The following is a 23951-nucleotide window of genomic DNA, read 5'->3' as shown; positions in this document are numbered from 1 at the left end:
TTTTATAAAGATGTTTTTGCACAGGTGGGACAGGTTAGGGCAATACGATGGTAATATTTTCGCTATACCGCGATATGTTTATTTGGCTGACTGAATCCCTTCACTTGTATGGACGACATGATGGTATGAAATTAGATACCACTCGAGTCTACTGTATGGGGGGAGTACAAATAGAGGTTGGAGTGTGGGAGGAGTAGGGATTAGATTGGGGAGGGTGGGGGGGCGGTGAAGGGACCATTCACATAATATTTCAATGTCTTCATCATCTTTTGTCAGCCTCTGTCATTTGTATGCTCATCTTAAAAGACTGGGGCAGAGTGATGGTTCTGAGGCTAGGGATCTGTTCCAGCAACTGAAAGGTTGTTGGTTTAAATCCCATGAATGCCCAGAGTGATTCTACTCTGTTGGGCCCTTGAGCAAGGCCCTTAACCTGCAATTGCTGCATCTTGACGTTAATCTACATCCAGCTCTCAAAGGAGATCCTCCATCTTACAGGGAAAAACTTGGGGGCTGGTAGCAGGACTGGCACCATTTGGACTAGTGTTGTGCTGAGGTGTCACCTGCTGCATGGCTGCACTCAGGCTCTCATCCCTGAGGTGGTTTGTCATGTGGTGAGTGCAGAAATGCACTGTAATCAGTGCATGCTCCTCACCTCTCTCTTAAAAGACTAGCGTTAAAATATATTTTTATTTTCAAAGTTAAAATGCCAATATAACAGCTTTTTCTTTCCTTGTTAGTGTTTACGTAGCTTTTACAAGTTTGGGATCTGTTATGTGATATGTTTTTTTTGCCAACTAACTGCAGCTTGTGTGTGTACAGTAAAAGACAATCTATGTAGTGGTAATATTTGATCTGAGAAGGAAAATCACAGTGGGGTCTGCATGTGTCTGTATGTGTGTGTCTCTGTTTGACATTACATAGAAATGCTGTTAACTAGTGGAGATATATTCCATGCAAATTAGCATGTAAGTGGAATGTGCAATAAATGAATAAGTGTAGTTAATTAATGTATGAATATGCATTTCAAGTTGATCCATCAAGTAATTCTCAAAGTTATAGAGCTTTGGGGGTGGGGGGGGTGGAGTAGGGATTAGGTGGGATGGGGGTGAACTAACATTCTTCTTGTCACATGCGGTTTGTTTTATATAATATTTTGTGTCTGTGTATAATACCTCACCAAATATATATTTGTATTGCTAGCATTTAAGAATGTATTTTTCTTATAACTCACAGTACAGCTTCTGAAAAGCTCACGCATTTCATGAGGCAGTAAGTACAGTATTTAAAGCAAAACAGAAACTGTGGTTTAAATGTATGAATCTTCCCACTGCGTGGTGCTCCACAGTGGAAGAATATAAACGTAATGTAAATGAAAATAGTTTGGATTTATTTTTGAATAAAGCTGACAATTTCTTTCACATTTAACTTGTCAAGATACATAACATTTGCCATTTAACTCTGTTGCTTTTGCTTCCACAGTCTCAGGTTCTGCTATTGCAGGGGTACATACTACACAGTCAGTCTGCTGTATAAACCTGCCAATCCGGCTGATCACTGTTTCATTTACCAAACATAACACACTGCACATTTTTTCTCGCATTGAATTTTATGTTTAAATAACTGCAGTTACTGAGTTCATATTCATATTTATTGTCGCTTTAGAAAAATAAAACAAAATAATATATTATTTTTTACTATGTATTTTTAAGAATAAAATGTAGCAATTATTTCACCAGAAAGTCCTGTCTCGTGTCCTGTAGGCATCTTCAGGATTATAGTAATTGAGCTCATACATCTTGTAGCTGGTTGTCCTTCTCATCTTTTTCCATCAACACATTGTATAAATGTCCCTGATTAATATTTTAATTTATTTTCATGGCTGTCAAGCCACTTAAAAAAACGTGTAGTTCTTTATCGATAGCCAGATGTGCTGTTTATCTCTGTGTGTATTAATGCGATTTGGGCTAAGAGTGATTCAGGTCATGGACCATGGAACATCTGAACTGGGGGGGGGGGGGGGGGGGGTTACGGGAGACATAAAGTCATGGAAGACTCAGATATAAACTACTGCCTATGCCTTTTCTCTAAATTGGCAAAATACAATTTTGTGTCTCATGATGCATGTTGACATTTGGCTAATGCTGCCGATGGCATAACATTAAATATACAGTCTAATAAGAAGTAAAATTGTAAAACTCGAGAGTGAGCAATACTATTTGCCTTGCCTAAAAATCATGGATATCTTTAAAGATTTTATCTTTTCTTTAATTATTAATTTATTTTTTGTTCGCCATTCTTCATGATTCCCTAAAAGGTACCTGCCTTACCCCCCTTCCGCAGCCCATGTTTCAGGTAGCCCAAATAAGTGGGTGGATTTCCTGAAGAGGCCCTTTCTACCCCTTAATGCTAAGGGATGAAATTAGAACATTAAAAAAATCCTAAACCCAACCCTGGTACCTGAATAGGGCCCCAACATGTGTTTTTCCAGTCTGACATTGTCTGGAACATTCTCTAAATGTCACTATGTGCGCTGTTGCAGTCAATTACTGTGACCCTGTCCTGGATAAACGCTTATGAAAGGTGAATGGATGGACATGGTAAGCAGTGGCACAGCAGTCATTGTCTGTAATGAAAACTGAAAGTAGCATAAACAAAAGTACAGGGAGAAAAATCACTTCATAATTTATTAAAATGAAAGATACATTTTTGGATAAATTACAATAAAATCGACTTATTGCCTTTAATAAAATAAAAATGGTTTTAAGATGGAAGTTGTTATAGTTTTATGGTTTTTAAATTAAGTACTTTCATGGAAAGCCATAACAGTGACATTAAAAACCAGTGACATTTGGTGTATGAAGTGGTCCTGTGCTTAAAGGAGCTATTAGCCAAAGGTGGCGATTTCAGGACCGGAGACTACAAATCCAGACCAAGATTTTGTTGCTCTATTTCTGTGAGTCTTTATACTCAACTGGTTGGTTGGAAGAAAACCATGGTCTGGAGTTGTACTCTCTGGACCTGAAATCTCCACCTCTGCTATTAGCAATACAGCTAGAACATGCACACCAGCGCCGCCTATCCAAGTATGTGCTGAGGTACGCCTCAGAGTCATTGCTATTCTGTTAATGTGCCCTATCTAATGCAAGTAGACTTAATTGTAGACTTGAAACGATTTCTTAAGCATGTCACATTTTAAAAAATTAAACGTGGTAAAAGTCAGAGAAAAACAGGCTGAGTGTCTGGAAACCTGAATCTTCTGAACCATCCTGAACTTGTCCAAGCTGGGGGAGAGCAGGGCCCCTCCGCCAATTGCAGGGCTTGTCATTTGACGCAGCACTGACTGTTGGGGGGCCGAGACAGGGCCTCGTACAGGAGACGTGGACACCAGCATAGCCAGCAGGTAGCAATGTGACAGGCGTGTACTCAAAGGCTTACAGATAAGAGCTCCGGCAGATCCAGCACGGCACGGCTAGCCTGCAGTCAAAGCTCCTCCAGTTCAGTCTGCTGTTAAATCTGTACAGGCATCACTTCTGTTTTAACAAGACCTGCATGTTTGTTTGGAGAGCACTACTTCCTGTTTGTAGGTGCATGCTGAGTTCAGCCATTCCATTCATGCAGGAGCACTAATTCTTAAGTCTCCTGAAGTAGAGTTTCTAAGTTACAAGTCTAAAGTGATCATGTTTTCTAGTTCTGGTTATGATGCTTATAACAGTATTCACCATAGAGTAGAAAAGGTGCAATTCAGACTCCCTGAAACGGAGGCTTTGCGGTAATCTGTACTGCTGTGGTAGTGACGAGGAGAACAAGAGATCAGCTTAGTTTTTAAGCATATCTGTGTTGTAGGGCACAGAATTAGCAAGCACAAGTACTGAAGCACAGATCTGAGTCAAAAAGCGAGATCAGATTTCTTAGTTGGATCAACAGCGTTGAAATTGAAACATGACATCACCTCTTGGAGTTTTAAACTGTCAATTTGTGCATCTAATTGGCATTTTTGGGTCTTTTCTGTTTTTTTGAAAACTAATATGTATAGTTTTATTAAATTAGTTCTAATATTCTAATATTAAATTAGAATTCTATAATGATCTTTTCCTTCCACCTCATTGTGGTTTGATTGTTTTAATATATGTTTATATATTCTCTGCATACAGATTTGTTTTGAAGATAATTCCTATTCCAGTCATAACTGTTTAACCATAATGATTTTTGGTCACACATGCTGAATTTCATCACATTTTGTGCTCCAGTGCCAGTCAGGAAGAATCAGGGCTGAACCCCAAAAGCTGAATGATTCCATTTTGAGGAATGAGCTCCAATAAGCAACAAAAACCTTTGTTGGTTGGTCTAATGGACGTAGTGCTGGGGAAAGTCCAACAATGGGGAGAGTTGATGGATTAGGCCTCATGTACTGTAAGCTTATTTCAGTCTCCAGGATAAAAACTCTCAGCTGTAACCCAAGACATAGAGATCGAGTATCAGCCGAATGGGTTTGATGCCGAATGGGTTTGCGATGGCTTTATGTTTTTAGCTTTAGCTTTTAGCATCTGATGCATGCGTTTGGGTTCAGTTTCCCTTGCTTTAAATGTAGCGTTCCTTATGTAAGGCTTTGTGCACATAAGGGCGTGTTTGCTGTATACGTGTTTGCATTTGTCAGCTGCCATTAGCCAGCCGTCAGCAGTGTGTGCATGAATCCGATGATGGCGTTAAGCCGCTTCTGTATGTGTCTGAAATCAGCACAGTCATAAAATTGGCGATCCCAGTCACTCCTCTCCCCCCTCCCAACATTACCTAATTTTCCCGTTCCCTCTTATATGTCAAATGACACTGGCTGCCCCTCCCCCCTCTCTCATTCACTCCCTTTCTCCATCCCTCCCTCGCTCTCGCACACTCTCTCTCTTTCCCTCTCTCTCACTGTCGCAGTCAAAGAAAAGCGTCTCCCTCCCTCTTTCGCTCGCTCTCTCTCTCTTCCTCTCTCGCTCTGTCTTAAGCATGAAGGGCCTGGGAGTGCTAGGCCCTCTCTCTCTCTCGCTCTGTCTCTCTCTCCTCCTCTCCTCCCCTCTCGCGGCTCTCCCTGGCTGTTCTCTCGCTGGAAGACGAGGAGGAGGAGGAGGAGGGGGGGGAAATGGCGATGGGGGGATGCGGAGAGGGGGATCTATCTCTCCCTCTCTCCCTCTCTTCTTCCTGGCCATCCCTAGGCCCCAAAAACAGGAGCGTTTGGTTCATTTACAGGTAGTGGCTTTTTTTTTTTTCCATGCCGGCTGTGGAGGGAGGGAGAGGGTGATGGAGAGACGGAGAGATGGAGGGCGAGAGGCTGATGCATGTGCGAGGACATGGCTGGATGGAGGAGTACATGTGAGCATGGGGTAGGCCGACGGGCAGCGGTGCGAATCCGTGCATTTTCCGTGTGCGTGTGCGAGTGTGTGTTCGGCTTGGGGAGGCACAGGGGCACCAGCCGGATGCAGGGGCTCGTCTCCATGGCTCCCTTTCCGTGTATTTACTGTGCGAATCCGCTGGGCAGCTTCCCCCGGAATGCCTCTCCCTCCCAACATGTCAGCATGCGGCGTGCGTCTCAGACTGATAGATTCTCTGGGGGGGAATCCGAAATTGATGATATTCTGATTGGCAGATTGCTGGGCTTATAACTGTGTGTGTGTGCGTGTTTGTGTGGATCGGGCTGCGTGGTTTGGGGAACTGCTGTTGGAATAGAGAGATATAGAGGGGAAAAGAGGCGGGAGACGGCATTCTTAAACAGGTATCGATGCTGTTGCTTTGCTTGGTTGGGGGGCGGGTTGGGGCGTGCGTATGTGTCTGTGTGTGTGTTTACAGGATGTGCTCTGTGGAGACACGCAGCTGCTTCCTCTGTATATAAGCCGAACACAGAGCGGAATGCATGAGCGGAGCAGCCTTTGCGCTGCAGTTTGGAAGTGGGCTGATAGGACAGTATGTACAGACGGACAGGAAAAAACGGCAGAGTGAGGCAGGTACTGTAGCAGAGATGCAGGGATACATGCCTCCATCAGAATGGTGCTGAGGGCAAGGAGGCAGGAATAAGGAAGCATCAAGGGAGGATAAAACGATACGGCTCTGTGTTCAGCATTACATGCTTCACACAGGTTTCAAGGATGGACAGACAAACAGTGACACAGGCAGTGTGGACGGGCTGGGAGTTTAATCCGGTGTAATAGCAGTGGGGTCCCCTGGAATATCCCCGTGCATCTTTAAAACTTACCAGTTGCGGGACAAGGGTCTCAGGTTCTTTGGAGAGCAGAAGAAACGCAGAGAGACGGAACCAGAGAGCATGAGACAGATGCTGAGGGGCACTTAATGTGCCAGAGTATGGTGAGATTAGCAGCGTGTTTGGACAGTAAGTTACAGTAGCTGAACACTGTATGCGGCTGGCTTCCGAGCAGGCCAATAGTGTGACTGATACAGCTGATGGTGTTAGTGCCTCAGCCGACTGTGTGACTGCTACAGCTGCCGGTGACACAGCTACAATCGACTGTGTGACTGCTACAGCTGCCGGTGACACAGCTACAATCGACTGTGTGACTGCTACAGCTGCCGGTGACACAGCTACAATCAACTGTGTGACTGCTACAGCTGCTGGCGTCTCAGCTACAGCCGACAGTATGACAGCTACAGCCGACAATGTGACTGCAACAGATGCTGGTGTGACTGCTACAGCTGACTGTGTGACTGTTACAGCCCACAGTGTAACTGCAACAGCTGCTGGTGTAACTGGTACAGCTGCCGGTGTAACTGCTACAACTGCTGCTGTGACTGCTACAGCCGCCGGTGTGACTGCTACAGCCAACACTGTGACTGTTACTGCCAATGGCTGATTGGCACGCTGACTCGCTGATTGACACGTCGGCAAGATGAAAGACAAAGTGACTAAGTGTCTGGTTTGGGAAAGGATAACACCAGAACAAGGAGATGGCAAGGGGAGACAGGGACAAAGCCCTGAGAGGACAGGGCATGGGTGGAACACACCGAACACTTGGATCTTCAGCTGTGAGGTCCACGTAATGGAATATAGCTCCTTAGGAGGTTCTGTGCTGGATTACGCCAGCCACCAGTGAGCTTGGACCAGTGTCCACCTCTTCAGCATTTGTGTTCCTCACTTCCCAGTCTTCTCCAGATCTTTTTTCATACCTTGTACATGAGGCACTGAGACTTTGGGCCCCTTTTATCCCAGGGCTGTTACTGCTCCAAACCTATTATAAACCCATCCTTATCTACTATAGGTCTGGAGTCAGTGTGGCCATTGTGATTGGTCAGCGATCACTGCTGGCATTTCCTGCACAGGTGGTGATGTCACTAGGGAAGGGGGAGAGTGCTGGGCATGTGAGTCGCGTGGCTCTCCCCATACCCCCAACAGTGGGGGGAACCCGAAGGCGTGGCCGCCATCTGCCCGCTAAACTTGCTCGCCGATTCAGCCTTTAAACATTTATCTCCCCCGCGTGGAATGGCATGAAGCGGCCCTGTGCCTGCCGGTTGCAGTGCAGTCAGCCAGCCTTTACAGGACCTCCACCGATGTGCAGGACAGAAGCGAGGTTACCCTCCAACATGCATGCCTCATCTCTCTTTATGGTTCTCAGCCCGGTGGTCAGTGACAGGGTGTCACTCAGTCCTACGGTGAAATGCACGCAGAACTGACTTCCCCTTCCTACACCACTCTCTCCCAGTGACTACATCATCAAAGAGAAGACCGTGCTCCTGCAGAAGAAGGACAACGAGGGCTTTGGCTTTGTGCTGCGGGGTGCCAAAGGTCAGCTGTCCCTCTCACACCGTCCCGCCCCCCTGCCTTCACCCCATGCTGTCCATTGCTCCTCGCCGCCTATGGCTTCACCTTCTCTCTCATGTTCCTCAAGGCGTGCTGCGATTGCCACAGCGCATACCAATCCACCATCATCACATGGATATATATTCATAAATGCGCCTCATCACTCTTCCGGCAGGCCCCTTCTCTTCTAATTATCTGCGCTTCTCCCCTCTCTCATTGCATCCTCTCTCTCTCTAGCTCAGACTCCAATCGAGGAGTTTACTCCAACCCCAGCATTCCCGGCGCTGCAGTACCTGGAGTCGGTTGATGAGGGGGGAGTAGCCTGGAGAGCTGGCCTGCGAATGGGAGACTTCCTTATTGAGGTGTGTCTCCAAGGCCTGGTATATCAGACATACCATGGCTTTATAAATGACTCAAAGTAGCATGGCTTTGCAGGCCTCTGGTAAACAATGCAAATACAGCAGCTGTTCATCTGCTAGCATGATTCGTTCACAGAGCTTTTCTTGACTGCCTCTTTTTCTTGACCCTGACATCAACCCAAGGTGAACGGTCACAATGTGGTGAAGGTGGGGCACCGGCAGGTGGTCAACATGATCCGCCAAGGAGGCAACAGCCTCATGGTCAAAGTCGTCATGGTAACGCGCAACCCGGAGATGGAGGAGGCGTCCAGGAAAAAAGGTAAAGGGCTGCCAAGGAACAATGGACATGTGGTTAAATTAGGAGTATGCTTTGCAGTCTTTCAAGGCTGAAATTGTATCAGTAATTATCAAGTAGCAATCATCATTAACTTTAGAACTGAAAGGAGATGTTTCGTTATAGGTTGGTGATACTTTTGTTATCAGAAATAAAGATTATTATACATATTGTACACTTGCAGAATGATTTTATATCAAACATTTTGCATTGTATTGTTATACATCTACAACAATTATCTGTGTTATAATTATGCATGTGAAACATCTGATTTGCCACCCCCATCTCCCGCTTGGTTCTTTATTCCTCTTTCTTGGCAGTTCCCCAGCAGAGTAAGAGACTGACTCCACCTGCAATTGCATTGCGCTCCAAATCCATGACCTCAGAGCTGGAGGAAATGGGTAAGGCACAATGAGGGGGAGGGACGAGACTGAAAAATAACCCAGCAAGCCAGTGACAAAGGGGGGACGGGAGCATCCACAAATGTCATTAGCTAAATGAAAAAGTAAGAGGCTGAAAAGCAGTGAAAGAAGTAGGGTGATAAGATGGATTGGTGAGCCCTTAGTAGGATAGTGGAAGAGAAACGGGGATTGGCCGTAAGGTACACAGAAAGTATAAGGGAGTGGTCAATAATATTGGCCATGTAACGAGCAGGGATCATCTTGAAATTCACATACTTCTGTGAAAGAGTTTTATATTAACCAACAAGGAAATAAAAAGTGAACTGCAGTTTTCAGTGGATTTCACTGTTCTTGCAGAAATTCCACAGTCCCTTCCAGCACCCGTACTGCAGGTAACCCTAATATTGCAACACCCGACTGACCCTGAAATCTCCCCAGCCCAACCAATCCCCCCCTTCATCCCTCTCTACCCACCAACCCACAGCCCAAATGTCATTCCGAAGGACTCCCAATATTCCCCACTAACATCCTGTATCTAAGTGACAGTACGTTGTCCTAGTAACAGAATAGGGAGCAGAAAATCAGCAGGACTTGAGGTGCAACACGCTGGCAGTGGGTGGCACTGTGGCACATCTCTCAGGGGGGCAATTAGCTATGATTATGGAAAGTATGTCACTTCAGATAATCACAGAAGAAAAGCAGTGGTCTTGCAGGAATTCAACTACAGGTGCCGTTTACAGGAGCTGAGTCTTGGAGGCTTGGCCCAGCGAGGTCTCTCAAAGACAGAGTTGTGTTTACAGTCAGCTATGTTTCTTCTTTGTAACATCCTGTGTTATTTCTGGTTGATTCTCCTTTAAGGGCCGTTAAAAGTGTTTCCCATTAACCATGGTATTGATTGTTTTGTCTTACATGTCTCAGAACTTCACTTTCACGTTTCTCCATTCCGGATACTGGATTTAAAGATTGAGGAGTATCATTCCAGTGCTCGGCCCCTTTAAGAGGCAGTTGCCAGATATTTTGCTCCAGCAACCTTGGAGCATCTTGGGGGATGAAGATGAATCTCCTGCAGTGGAATCAGCTGTGCAGAATCCACAATTGCACTCTGACGAATGATACCTCTTTTCTCGAGTCTTTCAATCGGTCCACAGCAGGAAAGTGAGGTTTTGAGTCTGTTTGTGGATGTATTTCAGTACATTATTGACATTCAACCAAACATGTTTATCACACCACAGACTTTGGTTAAGCACATGTATTAACTTTTGCTACATGTTTCGCAGATCACTTAATAAAGAATGAGGATTTTCATTATGAAACTGCTAGGCTGAACCTCTGCAGTATATGGTGCATTACCTATGCTTAGGAGAATCTTCCAGAATCCATAAGTCCCCCATTTCACTGCACTCCTGTCCAGCACGCCCTGCCTCTGATGCAGGCTGGCCTCCCCATCAAACATACTATTAAATGCTACATGCCAACACTATGACCTAAGGCGGTGTTGAGGCAGCGTAGCAGTTAAGCCCTTGACCCACAATGCTAATGCGGTAATGAGGCAGCCTCTACCAAAAGCCAGCCACTACCCCCCACTCCAGATATCGGCGTGTTAGAATGCACATCACACCATCCACTCTCGACACGTGACACGTACACCAGACCTGTGTGCAGCTCGCAGTGACCGGGACAAAAACAGAAGCAAAGGAAAAAATTAAAAATCACATGAACCCCACTATCCCCATGGGCAAAAACAATCTATGTGTGACTCAAAACTCATCTTTTCTATTTTTGTTCCTGCTGCATGGACATCTAATAGTGGAGAAAGGTGAGAGAGATACACCTGTTTTGCGATAGATTACACCTCATCTGAACGGAAAGCATGTAGCCATCCACTCTCACATGTACAAGTTAGCACTGCTAACGCAATAATCTGAATGTTTACACTAATCGGAAATACGGGGGCTCGTAGCAATACTTCAATTAAATCCTTCTCCATTTTGGATGTTGCAGCTGCCTCTCCTTGGAAGAAAAAAGCAGGTGACGATGGCTACTCCCTCCATTATCTATTCATGTGCTCTGTTCGTAGATCCCTTGTGTTTGTGTGTGCGTGTGCACAGTGATAATATTTAACGCCGTCCTTGTTTAACTTATAAAACGTAAGAAGTTTCTGTCATTTCAGAATTCGAGGCTTCGCAGGTTTCGGAGAAGAAGAGGACGGTCTATCAGATGGCATTAAGTAAGAGTACAGACAAATTTACTGCTCGAGTGCTTGCCAGGCCCTGTATTGGACAGGAAGATGCGTGGACGGACTCTGTACTTCCTTCCCTCACAGATAAGCTAGATGAGATCCTGGCGGCTGCCCAGCAGACTATCAGCACTTCTGAAGGACAAGGGCCACGGCCTCATGGTGGAAAGCGAGACAAGAACAGAGGCATCTACTCCAATGAAGTATAGCACACATTTTACTCTAATCCTGTGTGGTTTGTTTAGGGCAGGGTTTCACAAAGTCCAGACCGCAGTCTGGATGAGGACCGAACCGCAAATTAATCTGGACCCAATGCACCTTAAGAATCAATATGGTTAACGTAAAAAGGCTTAACATGGTTTGAAGTTCAAAAATACAATGTAGAATCACCAAACTCCGTACCAATATAATTCGTCAAACCCCTCCCCCCCATGACAGACAGTCGAAACAATAAACGAGCGTGAAAAAGTACCCATTGTTGTTATATATTGGTGTCCATATGGAAGATTATTGTTTATTTCTTAAAGTTGAAATGCTGTCTTGTTATTGAAAATCAATCCGGACCTCTGAACTAAAAGCTGATGTGGACCTTTGACCAAAAACTTTGAGAACTTCTGGTTTAGGATTTAGGCTCCTGCGTACAGTCTCTGGCATCTTCCTAACACTCCTTTGGCTGCACGTAACTTTATAATTCATGGGTCTGTTTTCGCTATGCTACAAATCGGAATGTCACACCATTGTGAGTCTGTGCCAGGCAGCATGACAGTCCCCACAGAGAAAGCCAGATCTTGGAGTGTCAGACAGACAAGTTCCCCTGCAATACTTGTTCGCCAAATATGGTTTGACTACTACTCTGCAAAGTTTACTATGAGACCTTCTAACTCCTTGCAAGTCAACAGAAGAGCAGACGAGATGAATTAAATATAGAGGCAGCTCCTGACTCATGTAAAGTCAACTTGCCTAAATCCAAACTTATGCCCAAGATATCTGAGAGATTAAGGAAGCGCTAATGCAAAAAGTCGGCGTACACCTGCGAATTTACACTTTATCTTTTCATTTATTTAATGTGTTCTTTATTATGTATTAGTAGTAAATTTATTGATTATGTGTTTTTTGCTATAAGGTGTCTTGAATGGAATGGGGGGGTATAGTTTATGGAACGGATTACTTACATCGGTCAAGAACTGCCTGTACTTGCATGAGGATGTGAATGTCAGGCCTTGTCCATGTTTCCTCTTTAGGTAATTTATGTTAGCATTTCCACTGACTGCGTTTATTTTTTTCCCTGTCTGTTGCTTCTTTTCAGCAGGCAAATTACGACCAATCAGGAGTCGGCATGATGTCATCGGGATCAGGGTTTGGCTATGACCGAGCACAATTAATGTCAGGCCATGCTCCACAGCACGGTATGATGCTGCGACAGAAATCCATCGGTGAGGTTGTCTGTTTATCTGTCTGTCCGTCCTTGGTCCGTACTTCACTGTACTGTTCTGCGTGACTGTGCTATACGATACGTAAGGCTCCAGTCTGCTTTGTCTGTACCGTTTTGTGCTCTGTGTCTCTACTGTACAGCCGTGTACAGTAAAGGTCAGTACTGTCTAGGACAGTACTGGGCTGGACTGTACTCATCTGTATGTCTGTCTGTTGCGACAGATATACAGACGCCAGAGCAAACTCACTGAAGCTGTGGTGCAGACAAACCCACGTAGGCATAGCAAGGGCACGAAGGAACATGCAGCTCACTTAAGTGCAATTTAACAAAGAACGAACCAAGACCAAAAGACATGGACAGACAGATACCAGCATAGTCCCAGTGGTAGAATTCAAAATGAGTGATGAGTTTGGTTTGACATCATTGGCGCCCTGTAAGTCGTCATGGTCCAGCTGGCTGCTAGCTCCTCCTTTTTCGAGATGTTTCTCAGAGTCCTATCTAGTCGTTATACTTCGCTTTCGAGTATGTGCATTCTTACTCTCTGCACTTGGCTTTGCTCCAGGTGTTACAGAGGAGGAGAAGCAGTACCTTCACCCTCCGGCTATGAAGTTCTCACGCAGCCTATCGGTTCCTGGCTCTGATGACATCCCTCCGCCCCCCACCACTGCCCCACCTGACCCTCCTTTCTCTGCAGGGCCCTCCTTGGGCTGGAGAGGGAAACAGCTGCAGAAACAGCCCTCAGTTTCGGTGTCCCAGGCTTCCACGTCGTCGCAATACCAGCTCTACTCGCAGGCAGTCCACTATTCCCAGACAGGCCGTGGAGGGCCGGGTGGCGGCAGCGGGGGTGTGGACCATGCAGCCCCTTTCTCCCACCCTTCGTCGCACCCCTCCCACCCTCAGCCGAGTCGGCCCACTCGCAAAGGCAGCATGTACGTTGGAGAATCTGTAGGAGCCGCAGCAGGGAGGGCGGCAGTTTTGAGGAGGGGCTACAGCAATGCCGTCCCCCCATCCAGCGTGGCTCCCATGAGCCAGCAGCAGCCGTCTGTGCAGAGCCAGGCCTCCCAGCAGCCAGTGTCCCGCATGGACAGGGGCGGAGCAGGCCAGGCGGGTGGCGGGGGTGCACCCAAAGGAGGTGCCAGGAGAGGAAAGGGCCACTTAGTCAAACAGTCCAAAGTTGAGAACCAGACACCCACGCACGCTCTCAAGTCCCAAGTCCCTGTGGAAAAAAGCTCCATCCCCATCCCGACCATCATTGTTAAGGCACCTTCCACGAGCAGCAGCGGCCGGAGCAGCCAGGGCAGCAGTGTGGATGCAGAGCCACCACCAGACACTGAAGCCAAACCATCGCCCGGAGAGCCCGCCGAGCCCCCAACATCCACCCCCAGCCCTGCGGCGGGATCGACTCCAGCAAACCCCGTCCCCTCATCCACCTTCCGACCTTCTCTCCCATCCCTCCGTGCCCAGGAGAGCGTGGATTTCACCAGTCAGTTCGGGGCAGCCATAGTTGGGGCGGCCCGCAGGGACAGGGAGCGATTCCACGAAGCACGAAGGAAGAGCGCGTCCTTCTTCATCTCAGCTGAGGATGAGGTTGGATTGGGATTGGGTGGAGGGAGGACCCCGACAACGCAGCAGCACAGCGCCCAGATGGAGAACCCGTCCCCCCGCCTGCGCCCATCCAAATCCATTGACGAGGGCATGTTCTCTGGAGACACCTTCATCCATCATGCACGCAGCATGCCCCCCGCATTCGGGCTCCCGGAATATTCTACGCCAGCACCCGCTGGTGACTACCAGCCCAAATCTGTACCAACTGATTTCTATCGGGCAGGGAAACAGCCAGCTACCACCTTCATCCACCCATTGACTGGGAAGGTTCTGGATCCCTCTTCCCCACTTGGCCTGGCCCTGGCTGCTAGGGAGAGGGCCCTAAAAGATGATGGGAGGATGCGCAGGGAGAGGGGCGAGCACCACTTTGGGCGCCAGCTCTCCAGTGTCGGGGCCTTCCCGTCTATCGCCACCTCACCATCCCTGCTACCCCACATCGCCTCCTCCTCGACCGCCTCGGTTTCCCAGTCCTCCAGCTCCTCTTACCTCGTCACATCTTCCTCTCTCGCTGCCACCACCTCCACACCAGGCCGCCCACCTTCCCCGAGGATATACCGTAGTGGAGGGGTGTGGGATGAGGAGGGCAGTGAGAAGGAGAAAGAAGTGGGACCCAGGGAGGGGTTGAGAGTGCGATTTTCAGAAGATAAGCCAATCCACACACATCATTACCAGTCGCAGAACTATCAGCTAGGCTACAGGGAGCGGGAGAGGGAGGCGTACGGGAAGAAGCCGGAGCAGCAGGCTTCCCAGCTGCAATCCCAATCCTCTTCCCATCAAGCCCCACCACAGAGACCCACTTTCTTGCGCATGGAAAGTGACACCAATGCCTCGATCCTCTCTGTGACTCCCCCCTCCCCTCCCCCGGTGGCCCCAGCCCCCACAAAGGGCAGCGAAGGAGGAGAAAATGGAGGCTTGGGTTTGATGGTACTTCCGCCTCCTGCCCCCTCAGTAGACATAGATGATGAGTTTGTTTTCGCTGACCCCTTGCCTCCACCTCTACAATTCGCCAATAGCTTTGATAGGGGTCTGGGAGGAATGTCAGGGTATGGTCATCAGGGAGGAATGATTACCAGTAACCTACACGCTTCCATAAAGCCTCCACCACCTCCTCCTCCCCCTCCACCTCCTCCCCCACCTCCATCAGGACAAAAAGAGCCTTTCATAGGAAGTTTTCCTTCCCACACGCCACTTACATCCCCCCAGGCGGGGGATTCCACCACATCCAGCCTTACGTCCTATGACAGTGAGGTAGCCAACCTAACCCAATCAGCCCTCTCCCCTTCCTCCTCCTCCTCCCGCCCTTTAGCTCCACCATCACCCTCCACCCTCCAGCCATCTCTGTCAGAATCGTCAGCCCCTGCTTCGATCTCTCCTCCCACCACCTCCACCTTCCATAGACCCCTATCTGTCAGTCACTCTCACCATCTCTACAACAGCACACAGAATGCGGGACACTCCTCTCCCACCCCTCCCCCTCTTTCTGCTCCTTCCACGACCACCGTAGTGGTCCGCAGTCCCACCCCCACAGCCAATTCTGCCCAAGACAGGGGGATATCTGTTGCGACCACGACTGTGAGCTATGTGAGCACCACCCCAACCTCAACTGCACCTACACCCACCACAACCACCCTTATGCACTTGGAGCATGCGGCAACCACTACCGCAAGTGCGGGTGGGGGCAAGACCATCGACCAAACCCACACTTCCGCCAAAAGTGGGGAGTCCCTGGAGACCGTGGTAGATTCTGGGATTGAGGAGCTGGACAGTCGCAGCAGTAGTGACCACCATCTGGACAACATCTTAGGGATGGGAGGAATGAGAGGGGAAAAGGGAGAAAGAATAGGGGGGGTGCCAGGGGACAGGGGCAGTGGCATCCTCGATTCCTATATGACTTATTTAGATGGGCAAACGTTTGAGATGCACAACTCAAAGACAGCGCCCTCTACCTACCCAAAAGTACAGCGCTACAAGGAAGGTGGGAGGTCGGTGCCAGACCTTCATCGACAGACCAACACTGCGCCGCCCTCCTTTCACACCCAAAGACAGAGAGAGGAAGTGGCCGAGGAAGTCTTAGAAGGCGAGGAAGTCAATGAGGAAGAGAATGGACATGAGGGCTATAGAGTTCGGGAGAGCCAGAGCTTGGGGACTCATTCCTCCCTCTATATTGAGAGGCCTCGGACACCAGAGCTAAAACCCCTCTGGGGAGAAGGGGGCACTGGGGGGGGGCCTGAAGGCACAGGAGAAGAGGGGACGCACGGGGGTGTTGTATTTCTGGAAGGACGGAAATTGCACCCCCCTCTCTCAAGTATGAAAGCCAGCATCATCAACGAACTGAGTTCCAAGCTGCAGCAGATGGGCAACAAAAGCATGGAGGGCTGGGGAGGACAGAGGTCCCTGGCTAGACACAGGTACGGCTGCTCGCGGTCTGTGGCTCCACTTGGTGTTGGACATCTGTATCATATGTCTAAATGTCCTTGTTGAAAGTCATGTATGTCCAGGTAGATTTGTCACTCCTCAGTGTTTTCCTTGCAGTCTCGAGCATGTATGTTTGTGAAAGATGTCTCTCATGCTCTGGACAGGTTTGCTTTTACTTGTGTTTCTGTGACCTACTGCAAAGTCTTGGTGTCCTGTCCTGCATCCCATACGCTGGGCGTGTCTGTTTACTCTATTTGTGACTGGTGTGGATAAGCCCTGTGTGTCATCATTAAAACAGCACTGAGTCACTTCCCCCCTGCTACACTGTGACTGAGTCAACAGTGTGTCAGCACAATGTATGACTCCCCTCTCGAAATATCTGTCCCCTGTGCTTCGGCATCTGATATTTTTCTAGATTCTTCTTTTTCTTTTTGTACTGTTCTACATGCAATATACAGTATATTTTGTCACTGGGCACCAAGAAGAATCCACAGACAAATGGATAGTCTTTGGTCATATGTAGGGATTATATACAAAAATGTGTGTGTGAGTACGGATTTAAGCCTCCTCTCTTTCCGGTAATCGTCAATACCGTTCTTGTCTGTCTGCCTGTGCCTCAAACAGCAAGGTTACTCAGGGATTCTCTCTGTCTTCCTCCTGCTCTTGCTCAGCTGTTTTATTCGATGTCAGTGCAGAGGAGCTGTGTTCCTCAATGAAAAGCTACTGAACTCCTGCCCTCTGTCTTTCGTCCAGGTTCTCTGAAGACTCCTCCTCGGCCCTGAGCCCTCCAACCCCCACAGCTCGTTCCCCCTCTCCACTGCCCACCTCTCCCACTCTAACTCCCCAGCCAGCCCTGTCCCCAACGCCCTCGCCCTCCCCATCATCTCAGCCATCGCTCTACCCCAACTGGGCCCGCTCTCCGTCCCCGCAGCCCCCTACCGCACGCTCCCAGTCCCCACAAACCCACTCCCCCCTGTCCCCCTCCTACTCCCCATACCCTACCTCTCCCAAGCACAGACACTCATACCGAAGCAAGGCCTTGGAATTCCAGTTCGCCCCAAGCCGGGAATCCAGAAGGTCTGAGTCTCACAGCCATTCCCACCACTTACAGCGCCGCCGTGCACCCAGCCCACTTATCTCTTTGTCTGATAGGCCAAAGCTTGGCCCCCCTCGTCCTTCCTCTCTTCCGATTCTTCCTACAACACCCTTATATGGCAGCCCCTATGAATTAAGGGGTTCCATCACCCCGCCGTCGCCAGCCAATCCCCTGGGAGACCCCTACTTCTCACCTTCACCGCCTCTCTTTGCTCCCTCCGGGGCGCCCCCTCCCAATTCCTCACTGGTGGTCTCCCGCTCCCTCTCCCCAACCCAATTCCTATCAGGCACGTCCTCTCCTCCGCTGCATCCGCTCCCGCCGCCAGCTTGCCTCAGCTATCCGCACCTGCCCCTGCCTCCGTCCACCAAGCCCTTTGCCTCCAAGCCTCTCCCGTACTGGACGAAATACGACGTTGCCGACTGGCTGGGCTATCTGAACTTGGGAGAGCACAGGGAGAAGTTCTTGGACAATGAGATCGACGGCACGCACCTCCCCTCCCTCACCAAGGAGGACTACCTGGACCTGGGGGTGACCCGTGTTGGTCACCGCATGAATATCGAGCGAGCATTGAAAAGGCTGATGGACAGGTGAGATAAAGATGTAGGACAGAGAACAGAGATTAGTGGGAAAGAAGAGGAAAATAAAGAAAAGACAAGGAAAAGGGAAGGGCAACGACGGAGGAAGAGAGTTCTGTAGCTTGTTTCTTTGAAAGCATGTCCTCTTGTGGTGTATTTTGTCAGAATTATCATTGAGTCCCAAGGTCACACCATGTCCATCACCTTGTGTATGCTCTTTGTTGTCCATCACCTTTTGTGTACTTTTTGTTGTCCATCACCTTGTATATACTATTTGTTGTCCATCTCGTGCTCTGTTTATTCATATCAATTGTTTCTCTCTGCATTCCTTCATAGGCTCTCTTCACCATTCCCTGTCTCTGCTCTACCCCCCCGAGAGGGTCAGACCGATCGAAGGAGAAGCGAAGAGACATGAAGCCAAGAAGACATAGTGAAAGAGAAGGGGATGAGGAAAAGAATGGAGAGAGAGCAAGAGAGAGAGAGAGAGAGAAAGAAAGAGATCACAACTGTAAATATTGGATTGGCAGACCGTTGGAAGCATGGTTTACTGTCACTGACAGTAGCGGATTAATAAAAAGAGAAGAAAAAGAGAAGAGCAGATGGGAAAAGAGAGGAAGAGAAGCGAAGGGTTGGGTGGACGTGTGTACCACAGACAGACTTGTGTGCACAAATCACGACACAGCACACACACAGAGACACACACTCACACAGAGGTACAATGTCATTTAAAAATACACTAAACACACTAACATATGAACAGACTTAAATAAATGTTAAATTACATGACATATTTGAACAGTAACATTTTGAGAAATATAGATGTATATATATATAAAACTAAAAAGTTTTACAGCCAGACCTTTTGATCTCACTTATTTGTAAGTTTAGGAGGAGAATGGCAACTTTTGTGCTTGAGAGTGTGAGAAAGAAAAAGAGTGGAGATAAAAGTATTAACAAACAGCTACATGCCTTGGCCCCCACGCCTGTTCAATTCAATCATGTTTTCACACTCTCCTATTTTTCTGGTTTGATTTTGGCCACTTTCCCTGTTACTAGGGAAATAAACACTGCATTGTGGAGGTACTTGTGTACTTGCTTTTTTCCCACTCAGTGACAACATCCCAGCTGGTGCAGAGCTCTGTATAGGAGACTCCACTGCTGGCAAGAACTACCGTTTGATAACTCCTATTTGACTAGAAACTGACCTCCTCTCAGTAAACTGTGCCGCTTGCCACAGAACCCTTATCAACCACGACTTTATCTATAAGACATCTCAGTAGGCTCTCATATTTGTTACATTTATGTTTTGACACACAAAAGCAGCTCCCCATACACAGAGACAAGCGCAGAGTCACACCTGCGGACGCTGGAGGAAGCGGGAGTGTGCAGACGTACATGGGAAGTTGTTGATAAACTGGGAGGCGCCTCAAAACGATCACCAAGGAGACTTTTTAAAGTCACATTTTTTAGAGAAAAAATGCCGCAAAATTATATTGACAATAAAGGCAAACTACAGACTGCTGTAACATCAAAGCGACGGCTGCACCTACAGCAAGAAGGAGGACAATTATGAAACTTTTAATTGGAGAGAGAGAGAGAGAAGTGGGACATTTGGGAGAAGAGACTTATAAGACTATTGCTCCCTTACCCACTCTATCCAGCCCTTCCAAAAAAACTCTTTATAAGGAAATTAAACAACTGAACAAATTATTATGGGTGAATGAATGAACAAATGGATGAATGAACGACTGAGTGAATATATATTTGCATCTGAGTTGAAATGCTGATTGTTAAGCAGTTTAAGTGGAATAAGCATCTTGTCATTCATATAATGAGAATTATTATTACTGTCATTATTATTATCACCTTCATAAATGTTACTGCCATTACTGTTCACTGCGGTTCCATTGCTATTCGTCGAAGAAATTAATTTTGTATCATTTTTGAGTTATAGTCCCTCCCATGAACCTATAAACTTCCAGCATGATTGGGCAAAACAATTTCACGGTGATTTAAAACTGAATAGGGTAGGGGACACAGCAGGTATGACATACAGTTTATTTACGATAGTGTAATTGCAAATGAGAGTTAAGTTTGTGCAGCCTATATGTGAATGGTTGCCAGGTTTCGTCAATAGCAACAGGATTTATGAAGTATATATTTATTCTGTACTCTTTTATATAGAGCTGTCTGCTATCTCAAATTCAAAGAAAAAACCTTTTGCTAGTTTTAGAAAAAAAAAAAAGCAGGTATGCAGACGGATGGTGACGGCTTGATTTTGCGCAGTCCCAGATGTTCGACACACGGAGGATTCACTTCTCCTTCGCCCATCTTTTCAGTTTTTATTCTCCCTTATTTGTTAGAGATATCAAATCAACAAGGGCTCTACTACCTTCCAGGTCTGTTGGTTTACGTTTAATCTTCTGAGTTCTTTCTTGCCAACTTTCTTCATCCTGCAAACCCACAGACTTTGTGGGCCAGCCTTCAGAGGCACTTTCATATGGGGGGGGGGGGTTCCTGTTTATTTTTTATATTTTTATGGTCTGTTGAAAAAGGATGAAGGTGGCCCATTTCACATGCTATAAACATGAATTCAAAACAATTGGGTAAAATATGCTACTGCTTCCTAAATATAATGCCACTGACACATTCATGACAATAGTTATAATAACAATCATGATAACAGCTAGCATTATAAAAGTTTTATAGAATCTCTGTCTTCCAGATGTTTGAACATGAAGCAAATGTACACTTTGTTCATTTACTGAAATGCTTTCTACACAACTTGCTCTAGTCCCTCTGTTATCTGTCTCTCTCTCTCTTTCACAGCAACATACAGTGTGTCTGGGCCACCCTGCTATTCTTTTGGATCTCAGCTCTCTCTCTCCAATCCTGCACAGTCACAGTGAAGTATCGATGGCCATGCCTTTACTTTCCATTTATTCATCTTCCTTTAAGTTAATTTTAATCATTATATATTGTTATTCAGTTGCTGTAGTCCAGGTCTAAATATAAGACCTTGTAATAATTGAAAATAATTATCACCACTTACTTCAGTTAGATATTGTCAGAATGGAGTATGAAAGGGTTTACTGGTCAATATTTATTACACTAAATATGTAAGTCAAACCAGGTATCAACGCTACGCAAGTATGAGAGAGTATCATTGTGATGAAGGGATTGGCCAGAGAGTATAGAAAGCATTACTGTTTCACTTAAAAGAATATTTTAAAATTGTAAAGAAACAAATATCATACAATATGAAAACATGAGATATTATTTGGAGATATATATATAATGTATATGTGATTCACATATACACATATGCCTACACATACAGTATATGAATTACTGTTTTAAGAGATGAAAAATAATGGTTATATAATATTAGTATTATAATAAAGATGCTGAAATAAAATGAATAACTGGTTCTTTTCATTACGTCCTTCTTCACCGAATTTCTTTCCTACACCTTTTCCTGGCAGCACGGGCTGCTCCTTGACACTCTTAGCAGACGCTTGTCCCTGTGACGCTTGTCATAAGACTTTTGTTCTGCTACCTGCTTAATCAATGAAAGTTAAAAATATAAACAGAGGGACATGAAGATTATCTGTTTTTCTTAGAAATTGCTTGTAAGTTTTCCAGAGCTATTCACCAGATGGTGGTTCCCTTGAGCAAAATGTCATTTAACAACATAACTTTAGATACATAGTTCTTATTAAGTCTGTGATTAAAACTGAATAACTGTACAAGATCTTTTCACCCAGTCGTTCAAATACCAGTAATTACAATTGTGATGTAAAATGACCAAGCCACTGATTTTAAGCGATTCACTGGTTTATTAAAACGTGTCCTTTTATGAAGGTAATATTAATTATTAGAATCTTCATTATTATTAGAATCTTTGTGCACAAAATGTCTAACTTTATTATTTTATTAATAAATTATCACGTTTATGGTCCAGTACAATTTGTTATCCTGAAGATACTGCATTTTAGCAATGAGATCAAACAAAATAACTGCAGGCTAATGTTACTGAGAAATGACAAGTTAATGCAACTAATTGGTATGGCCTGCCAAAAGAGAAAAGTAATATAGAGAGATTGAACTTTATGGCAAAGAGTGTCTATGAAATAATACACAAATGTTTGTAAAGTCTACCATAGTGCTGCTAATCATTCATCTGCAGTGGCCTGTACTACGAAGTGGGGTTACTGGCTTATCGGGGTAACTTGTTGGATTTAAGGTACCACAATTCAAATGGACTTCATATTCATTCACTTACATTTTTCCCAGACTACCTTAAATCCGACAAGTTACCCCGATAAGCCAGTAACCCCACTTCGTAGTACAGGCCGCAGGCCTGTAGCTCTTCTGATGATCTCACCAGGTTCATCAGCAAACTAGTCAAGTAAACAAGGCGAAATCATTCAACTGATTAATGTATCATTTGCTGTGCTGTGAAGGTTCCCTCAGGTTTCCTTCCGTTGTCCGAAAACATGCAGTTAGTTAGTTTGACCGACCCTGCTCTATTGACTGGCTTGTCCTTCTTAAGCATGCATGCATTAACTTATGAACGATGGATGGATAGATGGATGGATACTGTCTAGTTCAAATAATTTTCCATGGTGACTTAGAACCCATTAATATTTCTTATATGAAATATATTTATGCATAAGGAGCACAGCAAACCCCATGACATTTGACTAGCCAGCAGACCGCCTTGCAATCTGTATCCTTTAGCGCCATGCTAACTGCTGACCCTTGCAAAGCCTGTAGTGCTTCAGGACTTCCTTGTGTAACACAATGCCCCTGTCCTCTGAGTCCCACTGCCAGATAATGTGAGTAGGTATTAGCGTAATGCTTCCCCACAGCCATCCTTTGTTGTTAAGGAGCTTTAGGATTCTCCCAGTGTTTATATTTAATGAAAGACTAATAGAGATTAGTGCAGTCTAAGGCATCATTGGACAGGGGGGCAAAAAACTAATTGAATGTGACCTTGCTCTCAGTTGATCGTTCTGGAGCTCATGAATAAAGATTGCACAGTGCTGCTCCTAGAAACAAATGCAAAAACTGCAGACTGGTTGAAACCAGTGGTGGGTGGGTTTCCACTAATCCACTAACCGCTATTTTGCTAAGCTAACTTTTTGCTAGTGGATTAGTATTTCTGTTAACTTTGAAAATTGTTAGCGGACCAATTAGTTTCTGCTAAATTTAGTTCCACTAACTGTAAACCCGCTATTTTTTTCGCAGGTAAATTAAATAAAGTTTAACAGTCAAAAACATTTATAAATCATGTCAACAGTGTATCTGGCACATTGTTGGCTGACTACATGTAAACACAATATAAGATTGTTCAATAGATTGTAGTATTTAAGATGGTCTGGGCTAAAAGTGAACGAAGATAAAGGCCATTTAAAATCAGCTGCCCTGAACTAAGCAGAGAACTAGGGCCTGTTTCACAAACTTGTTGGATTTCAGGTTCCCTCATTGGAGTGCTTTCAGTATCTGTCCGGGTAAACGGCACATTAGAAAGTGTGGGACATCCAGGATTTCATATTTCACAATTATGGGGTCAATGCTGAGTTTGGGGCCCCACTGCAGGAAGCAACAGGAGGCAAGGTACACACTGGTATGGCTGTCCAGTCCATCACAGATGCCACATACACACATCTACACACAGCTCGGAGTACGAGAAACATAAATTACTAT

The 23951-nt window shown here is 46.1% G+C and overlaps 1 protein-coding gene across 8 annotated transcripts in view; it reads left to right on the top strand.

Moving 5' to 3' along the window:
* The window catches only part of LOC125743003 (SH3 and multiple ankyrin repeat domains protein 1-like), a 71289-nt gene extending 49658 nt beyond the window's left edge, over nt 1-21631 (top strand). For 4 of the 8 annotated variants that reach the window (XM_049015551.1, XM_049015548.1, XM_049015550.1 and 1 more), the window contains 10 exons: nt 7689-7771; nt 8024-8148; nt 8329-8464; nt 8800-8880; nt 11051-11107; nt 11204-11319; nt 12423-12549; nt 13111-16561; nt 17322-18251; nt 18576-21631. In XM_049015551.1, coding sequence (XP_048871508.1) covers nt 7689-7771; nt 8024-8148; nt 8329-8464; nt 8800-8880; nt 11051-11107; nt 11204-11319; nt 12423-12549; nt 13111-16561; nt 17322-18251; nt 18576-18654 — 5185 coding nt within the window. In that variant the 3' untranslated portion in view covers nt 18655-21631. The remainder of the gene's footprint in view (nt 1-7688; nt 7772-8023; nt 8149-8328; nt 8465-8799; nt 8881-11050; nt 11108-11203; nt 11320-12422; nt 12550-13110; nt 16562-17321; nt 18252-18575) is intronic. The other 4 variants (XM_049015554.1, XM_049015549.1, XM_049015552.1 and 1 more) reach the window with 4 other exon arrangements.
* Nucleotides 21632-23951: the final 2320 nt, after the last annotated feature.

Source organism: Brienomyrus brachyistius, chromosome 5, assembly GCF_023856365.1.
Source record: "Brienomyrus brachyistius isolate T26 chromosome 5, BBRACH_0.4, whole genome shotgun sequence".
Taxonomy (NCBI): domain Eukaryota; kingdom Metazoa; phylum Chordata; class Actinopteri; order Osteoglossiformes; family Mormyridae; genus Brienomyrus; species Brienomyrus brachyistius.
The sequence above is the reverse complement of the archived record's forward strand: the minus strand, read 5'-3'. Positions and strand labels throughout refer to the sequence as shown.